Below are 14,670 nucleotides of genomic sequence, written 5' to 3' on the forward strand. Positions count from 1 at the left end.
TTATCTCACTAGTCAGCGACTTTTTAAGAGGGGAAAATGGGATAAACAAACTTTTTTCATTTCCTTACAAATTAAGATTGTGTTAATCTTTTAGGGGGGCAAATGAACTATTAAAAAAACCCAACTGATGATTTGATTTTAAAAGTAATGGAAATGTTTCGATATTTACATTAAAAAAAATATTAATATTTTGAAAAGTCATATTTATACTAAGAATAAATCTGCCTCGTGTTGTTTGTCCCTCCAAAATTCCTGTCATGAAAACGCAGAAAAAGTCGTATTTGGCTATTACCAAGCTGAAATTTGCTTACTATACAGTCCCCGGTGGGTTGACTCTTTTTGGGCGGAGTTTTCAGCAAATAAAATTAAATATATCTCAGTATTTGGAACGTATACATAAAAAATACCTGCTGAATAGAATTATTCAAAAATCTCGATTTCTGGAAAGGAAAAGTATCGAGATGGTATTTAATTAACTATGTTAATTAACTCCGTTAATCAATTTGTCTATCTCAACAAACCTACTGACTTGAGGCATTTCCATCGACATCCAATTTGTAAAGATGCGATAATAAGTAACAAAATGACAGGTCTGTTCTTTTGTTGTTGTTGTTGACGATTTTATCTAGCGTCACCTTTTCAGGCTTGATTTTGAATCTCACTTCTCTCATCATGCGCATGTGCAAGCTTGTTCAGCGTCATTTATTGGCGGTGCCCGCTTGGCCACCAGCAGCATCCAAATTTCACTGCGAAGTTGCCACCTGATTCATTTATAAAAGAAGAGAAAAGAATGAAACGAAGTGCGCTCTTTATTTTATAATTATAAAGCACAATATTTGATTTTCAAGAGGTGCATTGAAATGAAAGCAAATGTGATGATGGACATCCATTTGAATTTAAAATATGCTTAAAGGTATGCCTTTCATAAACATTGGATGGATTTCGGCTTGTCTTTTTACTGCGTATTATCCGCCTGTTCGACCAGACCAGTTGGATTCAACGACTTCCTCATGAAAATATTTTACAGCTTTAAATTTAGATAAATATGTGTCATACTCCTTTAGAAGCCTAATGCAATTTTGTTCATTGTACGGACACAATTCCTTAATTTTCCGCACATATCTTCAAACATCCAATATATAATAGGAAAGAATAGTAGCATTTAAAAATGCATCAGCCCATTTTAGAAATTCACGTTCTGAAGTGCTAATAAATTTCAGAAGTTTTATAAAATGCATGCCTTACGCTGAAACCTTCTTAACATTGTAAATAAGCCGAATCATTATTTATTGATCATCAATTATGGGAGAAAAGGACATGATCAAATATTAGCAATTGTCACAATTATCAAAGCTATTTGAGTTTACTTTCAATAATGAAATACCTTGTTGTAAAATACTTTTCAAAAAATATTTTTATGCTGTAAGATTTTCTCATTTTATTGCAGAAAAGCCTCAAAGTTTCACTTTCTATCTAATTATTTAAAACTTTAAGTTGTCAAAAAAAAAAGTCCTTTCGAAATCACCTTCTAACCATCCAAAATATGCATGTGGCAACTTCGGATGATCAACAGTCTGGCCTCTGCAGCCCTAATACATGGGCATATGCAAGCATTCATCGTCATTACTAAGAGACTGATATACAAGACATTCTCAGGAACAAAATGATTTAATATTTAATGTAAAAATTATTTTATATAAGATATTATGACAGGAGATAATTTATCATATGAAACCCTTTTAATTAAATTGGAAATATCAACTGAACTATGCTATTTTTTAAAAACAACAGACGGCACATTTTCTCCACATCAGTAATCTAAATCAATAAAGGTTCCTGATATGACTTATTAAAACTGCTTACCTGCTTTTAAATTTTTCTTTTAGTGTTCTTGTTGTGCTTTGTTTCTTGTTCTAAAACAGCAACAACAAAAAAAATCTTTGTACTAAAGATCTTTCAAAACCAGTAAGAAACTGTACGAAAAATATTTAAATAATAAAAAAATATCAAAAAATAAAAGTAAAGTAGTTCAAAGGCTTCCCGTTGTCTTGTAACAGAGTATCTGCGATTTTTTTGTTTGTTTCAAAATTGCCCGTATCTGTTCAATTTTTTTTATTATATCTTGAAAAATTAATAGAAATTTAAGAAAAATTATTGAAGAATAAAATTGCAATCACTGAAAAGGTAAAGGGTATAAGATGAAAAGTGCAAGATAAGTTACAAAGAGTTTAAATCCTTTTTGGATCTATTTTGATTTGAATAGTTCCACTTTTGAAAACTCTATTTGAAGTTTCCTTCAAAATTAAAAAAAAATAAATAAAAAAAATACAAATAGAGTATTTTCTCACATTTTCAATCTGTGTAAACCTTTTCCTGTCATTAAGTAGTCCGTAAAAACTCAATGTCCAGTTTTCTCACTATTTTCCTGAACGTCCTAGTTCGAGAATCGATTCAATGAGAAGAAATAATTTCATAATATTGCCACGGATTTTTTTGAAGGTGGATGTGGGGGATTTTTTCCCCAAATAAAATACGTAAATGGAATGCTTTTATTAAAAAATAATTAAAATGGGGAAAAAAGAAACTCTTGATCAAATTCTTTATAGTTCAACCTTAATTCTGTATCACAAAATGGAGTAAGAAAACATGAAAACAAAAAGTGAGAAATGAATTAGTGCCACATAATGTCACAATCACGCATAAAAAGCATAATCGAGAAAATATTCGGTATTTATTTTGCTGGGCATAGCTCTCCCCATGTGTGATCCTTCTGTTAAGCGCGCAGCGGATTCTCTCAAGTATCCGACGTGTATTGCATGATCAGGAATGGATCCCATTTACCAAACTCTTTAAAAGATAGGAACGGTATTCCTGTTCGGAGAATCTCAACATTTGAAATGAATTAAAAGGGGAAGTTCTCTTCGTCGGTAATCATTTTTAGAAAATATAAGCTCCACTGAATTGGTATTTCGGCTCAATCAGAAGTTTCTTCATCCTGAAATGAAAGGAAAAAGTCATAAATTGAGACAATTCCACAGTTATCTAGTGCTTATAAGTCATTGAACACACACCTTTACTATGGAAGAAAGGGAAAAGACGGCGGCGTGCCATTGGTTTCATGAATGTATTTCGATTGCCAGCAGGTGCGAGAGCGAAAAAGCCTGGACGCGACCACTGATCAGATGGATACTTGCTTGGTTACGATCCGGGGCCTGCGGGACTTGGCGCAGAAAGAGGCGAGCCTCGTACAGAATGCCCTGAGGGACATGGAGAACAACCTAATTGATCCTGTGTACACCCTGGAGCTCACCAAGAGTAGTAAGTATGATAGACTCTTGTTCTTCAAAAAGAAATTCATGCCAAACGCAAATATATGGTGAGCTTTACATCCAATTAGACAGAATGGGTTGTTGCGGCTTTCTTTGAGCTGCATGTTTTAATTCTTTTGAATGATAGGGGCTATCGAAGATAAAGTGACACATGGATTTTTTTCATATGACTTTCATTTTTCTTAAATATTGTATCAGTTTTTAAATCATTCCCTCAATATATATTCATAAATGTTCCCCTCCATTGCGAAGCCTTTCTAAGTTCATATTTCCAGAATAAACCGCCGTAGCAGATCTCGTTTTCATCAGTTTATTATCGAATGAAACAATGGAGAGATGAAAATACAATTAACCGGTTTGATGAAATCCACACACGCTATCTCGAAAGGCTGAGCATTTCCCCCCGTGGCACAAGAAATGCGACATCGATGAAGTACGTCAAAACTGGCGCCGCTGCCGCTCTCTGCTGAAATGCTCACTGAGGTGCCTTGAAGCACCAGGATTGACCCCAGGCCATTCGTCGATGAATACGATAAGAAATTTGAAATGTATGAAATTTTCATGATTTTTTTTTTTTGTGTGTGTGTGTCATAGGAAGAGCAGCAAGAGGGGGTGACGCGCACTTTTTCATCATTGCGAGAAATAAGGAGAAAGATGGGAGAAGACATGAAAAATAAGAAAACTATTTGGCATGATAAAAAATGAAATTCTTTTAATACAGTAATAAAATATGATCATTAAAAATGAAACTGTCTTTATTCGAAATGTTCTAAAATTGACGATAAAGTTCTAAACTAACGGTTCTAAAAATTATTAGAAAAATGGCAAGATTCTGTAAAGATGACTCGTAGAAAGACATGGTTGAAACAGAGAAAGGCAAAAAGGGAACGAGATGCAAAGAAATATGAGCAAGATGTCTGTTATCGCCCTTGACGTAGCAAAATTAAATTTTATTTTTTTCTAAAAATGTGAGATTTCCTTCCAACACACTTAAAAGATAACGTCCTCCTTTAAGAAAGGTTTGATTTCTTGCATCTTTTTACTTGCGAAGAAGAACTATTGCAATCGGCAAAAAATTCAAAGTCGAGATTTCGATGTCACTTCACGTTTCAGAACTCTATAAATCAGAAAAACGGATTTTTGCAATTATGTCTATTTGCCCGTCTGTCTGTCTTAGAACACGATAATTAAAAAAAAAAAATGCTCTCAACTAGACTGATGAAATGTGCTGTATTAAATTTTAAGCAAAATTTATCAACAGGAAGTCTGTCTATTTTACTGTCCGAATACGAAACTACAAAACGCATAGAGCTAGATATATAAATTAGTATTTAGATTTACCATCCATTCGTATCAAATTTGGCAAAAATCAGTCAAGTGCTTTGACCACCCGTCCGTCTGTACTTTTGTATGCATATAAACGCGATAATTGCAAAACTTAATGACATGCGTAGAAATTTAGCTCACTTCTAAATCTGCGGTACTCTAAATATATATTCTTATCGAATTTTGAGCCAAATCTGCCGATCTGTACTTTTGCCATAACTCAAAAACGCACTGACTCAATGAAATATGGTATTTGATATATAAATTTTAATTATAGTCTTATGTTCAATCTCAGGTTTGGTCTTTAAGGAAAAGGGCATATTTTGTGCTTGTATAGTAATTGCATATCATCATGCTCAAAGCTCGTAGACTCGATTTCATAAAAACGCTAGATTCACGTCAAAAATTGATCTTCCGTAACTATTTTTCGCATGTAGTTAATGCATAAGTGCCGGTTTTCTTCACTATTCTAAAAAAGCGCACATCTATGAAAATAAAATTCTGAGCATTCTTGGTGTTCCTTTACCACAATTTTTTTGCGAGGGGAAGGGATGGACGCCCTTATGCGAGGAGACAACTCACGCTGATAGCCCTTATGGATTCAGACATGTTAAGAAGTAATCGAAGGGCTAATCTAGCCAGCAGAGGGGAGGGAAAGAACTGGAGACCAAACACCCTTTTACAATTGTGTTCTTTTCCTGCTGGATCAACTGACTCATCAGTTTACAAACAGAAAAGAATTCCCGCCGCCATTTCCAGCCTGTTCGGAATATTCACCAGAGCTTTTCTCAATGAGAAATTTTTTTCTAGTTCAGTTTTCTTTCTATCTCACACCCTTGATTGTCGTAGTCAGAAGCTGCGTCTGTCTCTTTCAGTTCACAGATCTGGAAGCAGAAACATCGATGATTACGTCAAGAGGAACACAGAAATTCTTTTGAATGAGGTGAGTTGAACTTTGCTTATAACTGCAGCACAATATTTTGTAGGTGGTTTATTAACAGTTTCTTTGACAAAACTGATATTAATAGGGAAAGTTTTGAGGATTTCAAATATTACCCCTCCCCTTCCCTTCTAAACAAATATTAAGAATCAAACCACAGTCTTTCCTAAGCACGAGATTAGATGCTATTAAAATATTTAAGCAGATGCTAATAAATGATTCAATAAATCTCTTTCATCAACAGATGCATCTCATTTTTTTATTTCATTTTTAACCCCTAAAATTAGTTTATTTCTTGCCCTCTTCTTAATTCCTCTTATTCCTTATAAGAAAAGAGCTTGACATTTTTTATTTCGTTAGATTTTTGATTTCATGTTGTTAGCGTTTCGAATTGTTTAGCAGATGCTAATTGTAAGCTACATGTAGCTAATAGGTACAAAATGAATCGGTACAATCGTCAACAAAATAAATTGAACACCTCTATAACTTTGTTATACTACATCTTTACAAAATGGATGTCGATGGAAGGCACTAGAGGGGGTAGGCTTGTGCCAATTAATAAACTAATTAACCGAGCTAATTAACATACTCTAACAACCGGAGTTAGATCTGGTAAAAATAGCTTTTGGGGATCTAATGCAGAAGTTTCCTTTCCAACCAAGTGTGTTATTGTTTGCACAAAATGCTTCTATATATTGTGAGAGCGCCCTCTTCCAGTTACTTTTAGATTATTATTATTCATGGAAAACAATCCACTGTCTTTGTTTCTGCTAGATGAGATTTTTCCGATCATTATTTCTTTTATTGAGAATTTTTGAAATCTTCGGAAATTTATGACGCACAAAAACTTTTCAATTGAACATAATGCATCCAAGTTTAAAGTGAAACATGTGTGCATCTTTTTTAATAATGCTCTTGCAAAAAAAAGCAGTTCATTTCAAATTGACAAAATGTATCTAAAGAAATCGCATAAATTTTTTTTAAAAATATAATTCGTTAAAAATTAAAATCTGATCGTTTCATTAACGCAAACTAATTTCCTACTTTATTTTGAACTGCGTTGTTGTTTATAGTGTCTACTTATCTCCAATAGGTAAAAAGTTAGAACATGATTCAAACTTTTTGATGCATTTGTGTATACACTGAAGTAACAAAAGTCATGGGATAGTAATAATACAAATACACAAGAAGCAAACAAAATGCACAAATGAGCAGTGCATTGCCAGTTTTCATTTGTATTAAAGTGATTCATGTGAAAAGGTTTCGGAGATGATTATGGTCCCAAGACAGAATGAACAGATTTTGAACGCGAAATGGTAGCTGGAGTAAGACGCATCCATTTCTGAAATCGTTAGGGAATTCAACATTCCAATATCTATAGTGTCCACATGGCGAGAATACTTAATTTTTGACATTACCTCCCACCATGGACCGAACTCCTGCACTTAAATGACCCAGATCAGCGACGTATGGGTAGAATGGCCAGTGTTAACAGACAAGTAACACTGTGTGAAATAACCACAAGAATAAATGGGGAAGGTATTACAGACGGGTTCGTTACGACTGTACAGCGAAATTCGGTAATAATGGGCTATTACAGCAGAAGAATGACTCGAATGCCTTTACTAATAGCACGACATCGCCTGCAGCGCCTCTCCCGAGCTCGTGACCATATCGGTCGGACTCTAGACAATTAGAAAATCATGGCTTAGTCAAATGAATCACTGTTTTAATAGATAAGAGCTGGCTCTAAATTTAAAATTTGGTGTAGACTCCAGGAAGCCATGGACTCAAGTTGTCAACGAGGCATTGTGCAAGCGGTGCTGCCTCTATAATGGTGTGGGCTATTTTTACATAGAATGGACTGGGTCCCCTTGTCCAATTGAATCGTTCATTGGCTGGAAATGTTTATGTTCAGCTATTTGGAGATCACATGCAGCCATTAGTGGCCTTCATATGCCCAAATAATAATATAACTTTTATGAATGATAATGCGCCATATTACCGGGTCACAACTATTAGCGATGGGTTTGAGAACATTCTAGACAATTCCTGCGAATGAATTTGACCACATTTAGATCCCCGACTTAAATTCCATAGAATATTTATGAGACAATCGAGAGGACAGTTCGTGTACAAAATCCGGCAACACTTTCATAATTATATACGTCTAAAGAGACAGCATGACTCAATATTTCTATAGGGGAGTTCCAACGATTTGTTGAGTTCATGCCACATCGAGTTGCTGCACTCCCTCGGGTAAAAGGAGATCTAATACATTATTAGAAGGTATCTCATGACTTTTTTCACCCCAGTGTGTCTTGTGTATGTTCAAATTTTCAGATCTTACAATTTTAATATGTAACATATATATATATATATATATATATATATATATATATATATACAGTTTTATTATGTAATATATATTTAAATTTTTGAATGTTACACCAAATTTGACGAGGAACCTAAAAGTAGCTTTTCAAACTCATATTAATTTATCACTCGAAATTTCCTCCTCACTATTACTTTAAACCTCAGTGTTGTTGTGCAGGATAATCAATTATAATAAAATTAAGATGGTTTTCTAAGATTAATGGAAGGCAGATTGAACGTAGCTTGAGCTCACTACCAATTGAAGCATTTCGAGTCGATTATTCTTCATTGTGGGTATTTTGATAATATATTATTAATTATTTCATTTCGACCTTGCTATTTTGATGTGGAAGATACGATCTGTATGCTTTCGCATCGCTTACAATAGCAGAGTACGCTTGCATTTTTAATGATCAAACAGAATCTAAAAATCATAGCAAAGACCAATTAGCACAAATATTCAGATACAACTGAGATGAAACCGTAAAATGTAATGAAAAACGTAGTTTCTTTCTTCTAAAAGTATGCGTGGTTCGTTAACCATTGACTTCTTTTACAGCATGCGACTGTTGTGAGACAGAATGTCATTAGGAAAATGAAAAATCAAATCCAAGAGATGAATGCGGAAATGAGTGAAGAAGCCAAGAAGCTGGGAGATGATATCTCCAATTTTTTCGATTTCATCCAAAATAGTTACTCGCTGGCGTCCAACAGTTTTAAAAAGTGAGTTTCATATTTTGCGTTCAGCTAAGATTAAACAGCGGCATGAAAAAGAACATTTTTGATTTGAGCATTCAAATTCTTATTATTTTTGCTTTTCAGTTTGACGAACTGCATTTTTTCCTTCCAAATAGCTCTGAGAAAGTATACGATTTTCCTAACATTTCTATGATTTATATTTTAATTTGCTCGAATTTCTTCTCTAAAATGGCTTCCAGATTCTTAATTTCAGAAATCTGCACCTTGAATGCAAAGTGAAGGCATTTTTTTTATTTTTTTTATTTATTTAAAGTTGGCATGCTCATTTTTTTTAAAAATGACTATAATAAACTTTCTACTACTCTACTAAAAGCATTTGTAGGGATTTCAAGACTGGCGAAATGAAAGACGAATATTTCTTGCTATTCATCAATTGAGCCGCAACATATCTTGTGCGCACAAGGCATTCATTCAAAGCAAAATTACTGCGTATAAATGGGCTCTACCCACAGGAGGGTTGCTACGCAAATCCTACTCGTTTCATTCGCTACGATGAGAAATTGTACGTCCCGTCGCGTGTATTGGGAATAGCTAAAAGAGGTAAATGGGTGTAATGTTTTTCTTACACTCATCTATTAGGATATAAAATTTCATGCTTCTATTTGTCGGACCATTTTTCTATGCCTCTGATCGTGCTTGAGCGAAACTTTTGTTGTAATTTTTAGAGATATTATGATATATATCACGAAAATTTATTAAAAGGGTAGAATCAGCAAGTAATAAAACATTTATTAGCTTTAACCCTTAACTGGGGAGGTGAAATTTTAGGACTTAACTGGGGAGGTGCGGTCTACGAGACCGCTTTTCATTTATACACAAATTAAATTTTCTAATGAATGCAATAGCTTGAAAAACTGCCAATATATTTTGCAGATATTTTTCTTGATATATAGATATGTTTTAGAAATTTTTCAAAATATATTATCATTGAAAAAAGTAAATGCGTGGAAAACACATTTTCTTCTCAAATTACATGCTACAATAAATAATATTCTTGAAAAAACATATTACTTTTTACTTTTTAAATCATATTTAATTTTACTGTATATGAAGGTATATAAAAGACAATATAATGTAAAATTCAACAATTATATAAAAAATAAAAAAAATTGACTATAGGTAAAATTGGCCCTTTTTTTTTATCGACTTGTGTGACTTTCACAGCACGGTTTTCTTGGGCATTTTAAACATACAGGCTAAGAACTAGTCTAAAAATCAACCTTGTAGGAACTCTTTTTCCCCTTGAGAAGAGAGCGCCCCCTTGTGTTTTACAGGCGCCTCTTGTGGCGTTTACAGACAAGCAGTTGAAAGGGAAACCTGCATCCTGAGGCGCACAGGAAAATGTCGACAATCCTTGCTCTAACACCGAATGCTTTCGGTTGGAAATGGTGGAATCCCTCCACCATACTGTTTACTTTAACTTACTTGTCTATGTGTTTTTTGTAAATTTTGTATTGTAGCTGTGTTTGTGTAGATTAAAAATATTATATTTAAAACCAGGCAGTTCAATAGAAAATCGCAACACACTCACTATAACCTATAAATTCTGTGTATATATATATATATATATATATATATATATATATATTATAAATTTTTCAAAATACATTATCATTAGAAATATTAATTATGTTTGGACACATATATCAGAATCAGTTGAATGAGAAATTTCATCGAAAAACTCTTCTGTACAATTATTTTTATCACTAAATCACTTTCTGCTTCATTTAAAAGTTTCTGGAGCACTGCTTCATAATAGGATCAGTAAATAGGATGATATTTCGATGTCCAAGCTTTAGCGCCATCTGCAAAGCCTTGTTTATCACTGGGATACTAACAGGGAGGTGCGGTCTTGGAGACCGCACTTAAAGAAATAACTGAATTATTTAAAAGAGCATCTGCTGAAATCGGTTGAAAAAGTGCACTTGCATTGAAGGTCACAAAACAGGAAGCTACAGGGTCATTCCACTCAATTGAGCTGAAAATAGAATAGGGGTGACCAAAAATTCAGCGCTAGTGGTCTCACAGACCGCACGTCCCCTGTTAAGGGTTAATTAAATCATTAAAAATTGTCAAATAATAGATTAAGTGAAGTGTTTAAAAACTTGCCCCCAGAGGAACACCTTCGATACTTACCTACCTATTCTTTTAACAATACTTGCGCATATGTTAGCGAGTTCATCACTTGTGGCTTAAAAACAACTTTTTTTTATTCGTCGGCAAATAACTTCAGATCGGTTACCTCGAAAGGCATTTCATCCCTTAATTAGAAATAATATCAATCAATAACGACTTAATATACTGTAGGCAATCATTCAGCATATTGTTGGGCAAAATGGAGCTTACCAAGGAGTTTCTAAAAATTTCACACCACACATTTACAGAGATAACCTTCTTACATAAAGAAAGAATCCGAAAGTAAGCATTTCTCAGAAAAGAAGGGTTTTATTTTACTTAAGGTAGGACGTAGTCGTAAAATTCTAATTGTCGTTGGTGCATTGGGTTGACTCCATAAATACCGTATGGATGGAATCTCTACAAATACTGTATGCAGATGTAGAAATATTTTCTGTATTATCGGTTTTAAAATGTTGCGTTCTGGACTGACTGTTCGTATACAAACATGAGGGTAACCTAAGAAAATAAACAAAACAATTAAAATCTGAACCACATGCACAGCGACTCGTTCTCTGCGAGAAAGTAAAGATTCCGCAGTATCGTCAAATCATATCCCGGTGTTCCGAAAAAAGGGTTCGTGATCCAGTCCTGTAGGATGGGTAGTCCTCAGGAGGCTTTGCTTACTGACCCATGGCCGCAGATGCGTCATTCCTTGGATTAAGATAAATGGATACTAATGTTTTTTCTCATAATTAGTATAAATAAGTTCTATTGTGATAGTGGTTGTATAATAAGTTAAGGATATAGTTATCCCACCCCCACTGTCTTTGATCTCTAATTGCGTCTCCTTATCGTTACTTCTAATATGTTTATAATTTTCAGTCATTATGATTGTTTAATCGACGCTTTGACGCAGTTACCATTTAGTTATAGAATTTCCTTATATTTCAGATACAGTTGCAGAATTTCCTTATATTTTACTAAAATCCACCCAAAACATTTCCTTTTATATAAGTTTGTCGTTTTTTCCTGCTCTGGCAGGAAGAATTCTATGCATATATATATATATATCTACATAATGTGTGTGTGTGTGTATTTTATCAATAAACATGTTTTCTGGTTCTTCAGATAAATCACTTCACAGAATGGTTGCATCCACAGTTTATTTCAGCAGTATTTTAATACGAGAAATTCATAGTTCAATGCAAGCGGAAAAGGAGATTCCGTGATAGTTGAATAACATTTAAAATAAAACCACTTGTTACATGTTAAAGCCACAAATTTTTATTATTAGATAGTTATCTCCTTAAATTTTTCATATCTCTCTCTTGTGCTTATAAAAATTCGGAGTTATCAACTGACAGCTGTGATCCATATGAAAAGTGGCAATTTTCCAGGAGTTTTGTCACCATAGACCAGCAAGCAGTTACCTAAAGTAGCAGTCATAAAAATATCCCGCATGTCCATATTGAAATGATCCTCGTCCTTTTTTTCATTAACAGGAGAGATTTCTAAAATTTGTAAGAATGTTCTTTTATTGCTAAAGGAATTTGGTAAATTAGTAATGAATTGGAAAATGAAATTGGAGAATGAGATGGTCCACTAAACACTTCGTGAAAAATATTGCCATTTGTATGGTTCATTCAAGTATTCTATAAAGTGAATTAGAGAAAGTTCCATAGCAATCAAGCTGACAACACCCCCTCCCCTGCAAGTTTCTGGTAATTTACTTTTCAAAAAGGCGCATAATTGTGCTATATTAATACCAATGCCTTCGCATCCTGTTAATATAAGTACGTTAATTAGTCGGTGAAATTCAACCACGAAATTTTGATACGATGTGCTGATGCAGAAAATTATAAAACACACTCAAAATACTCTCTGCCGGGCTCTTGAAGAAATGGGATGTATTCTTCAACCTTTACGTACCCTTTGTCTTTCTTGGTCTTTATTCTTCCATTCAGCAGGGTTTTTTTTTTAAATATGTTGAGTGGATTTAAATCGAATTTACCGATGGTCTCTGCCTTTTCCAATCTCTGGTCAGTTATAAATGAATATTTTTGAAGTGGCACTTTTTTCGACATCTCGCTCTGACACAATTTTTAGTTCACGCATTTTGCATGCAGCACAGCAGTTTATTTACTTCTTATCTGGAAACTTGAGGATCTTCTTGACTGGAGTAAGATTTAAATACATTTCAAAGCTTTTCGGGTTCTGTTTTTATTTTTTTAAATTCCTTTTGTTTATAGATGTATTTTTTTTCTTTACCTCATCTAATTATGTTACATCCCCACTTGCACACTGCCAGCAGGACAATGCAATGCAGTTCGTTTAGACTTCAAATAATGGAACACTTAAGGCTTCTAGCCTGAAACATAAACTTCTTTTAATGAATTTAGAAATCAATAAGGAAATAATACATACATTTAATGCATGAAAAGTTAAGAAAGTGTTCTAATGAAACCAGATGCACAAAAGTGCATCCAACAGCAAACTAAAATGTCTCATTGCCACGTACCAAGGTTCAGGCCAAAATTTCCCATTTTGTATTACACGCCTTACCTTCTTTTGAAACTCTTACAAGACCAGTGAAATTGAAATGATTGGGAGTTAAAATTGTAAACGAAATACGTTTGAAATTTTTTATAATAACTGAAAATCTGAAGCTCTTGAAACAAATAAAGAGGAAAATTTTGAAGAAAATGCTGTGTTAAATAGCAACATTTCTTGATGTGTTGATAGGTATTCTTACGAGTCTGTAATGCTGCTTCCCAGCACGGTTAGTTCTATCACCGGAAGACAGATTTACAATCATATGTGTGCCGCGCCAGTAATCCCAGAGATTGGCGACTCTGGGAATGAATTTGATGACTTTGGCAACAAAATAGATACAGCTGGAAAATTTATTTTTTTTAACGACCCGTCCAATAGGAACTGAAATACACTTGATTGGCCCAGAAGGTTCTCTGCCCGCCTCCCGGGAACTATAAAAGGACAGCAGTCTCAAGCTGCAGTGAATCGTAGTTGGAGTCGTAGTCAAGTATTGAGTCTTCAAGAGGGAAGCAAAGCAACAGTGGAGTGCCAGCGTTATGTGAAGCCTAAGCTATTGCTGAACTGAGCTGTGTGCCGAGTCCTATTGTTTATTGTGGAAGCAGCATCGAGTCCTGTGAGGAGTAGTCAGTCGTGTAATAGTGATTCGGCAGTTGGATGCAGCTAAAGCGTGGAAAATTTCAGCCATTTGGAGAGATCTTGGAGCGAAGCTGCAAGGATCCCCTCTCCTGCTGAATTCTGTCTGGCCGCTTTGTGTACTGTGGTTGATTGCTACTTGTGGGCTACTGTTTGCTGTAGTGTGCTGCTCTGTGTTCGTCTCGGCTGTACATATTTGTCGTCTATGTATTCGCCGTCTTTGTGTTAGTGTCTTCGTGTTCAATAAACAACGTTCTTGTTTTCAACTGAGGCCTGCTAATTGTTTTCACACCATACACCCACTACAAGCGAACGCGGTGACTTTTACGGACTTAGTAATAGTGGAATCCGTAACAATATCTAGGGAGACTGCGTAGGATAACTTTCCACTTTTTGGTCCAGCATATTTTTTTCAGCAAGGAAGAAGACTATTTGAGGGCTGACAGTTACATTAAAATCATTCTTAATTTGACTGAGTTTTACCTTCAATTAATTTGAACCATTTTTTAACCTTTATGCATGGCATTATTTCTCATTTTGTTCATAAATTCCCTTTTTGTGCGCCCCGAGATTTGGGTCGGGCTTGACGAAGCAGTAGGAAGTATTTCGTAATGAGAACACGTAGTATCTGTTAGC

At 34.5% G+C, this 14,670-nt stretch overlaps 1 protein-coding gene across 2 annotated transcripts in view; it reads left to right on the top strand.

Moving 5' to 3' along the window:
• LOC129966879 (uncharacterized) overlaps positions 1-14,670 on the top strand; it is a 59,669-nt gene that overhangs the window by 2,804 nt on the left and 42,195 nt on the right. For both annotated transcript variants that reach the window (XM_056081484.1, XM_056081485.1), the window contains exons 2-4: positions 3,141-3,318; positions 5,531-5,598; positions 8,531-8,694. In XM_056081484.1, coding sequence (XP_055937459.1) covers positions 3,141-3,318; positions 5,531-5,598; positions 8,531-8,694 — 410 coding nt within the window. The remainder of the gene's footprint in view (positions 1-3,140; positions 3,319-5,530; positions 5,599-8,530; positions 8,695-14,670) is intronic.

The sequence above is a fragment of the Argiope bruennichi genome, chromosome 4 (genome assembly GCF_947563725.1).
Source record: "Argiope bruennichi chromosome 4, qqArgBrue1.1, whole genome shotgun sequence".
Lineage (NCBI taxonomy): Eukaryota > Metazoa > Arthropoda > Arachnida > Araneae > Araneidae > Argiope > Argiope bruennichi.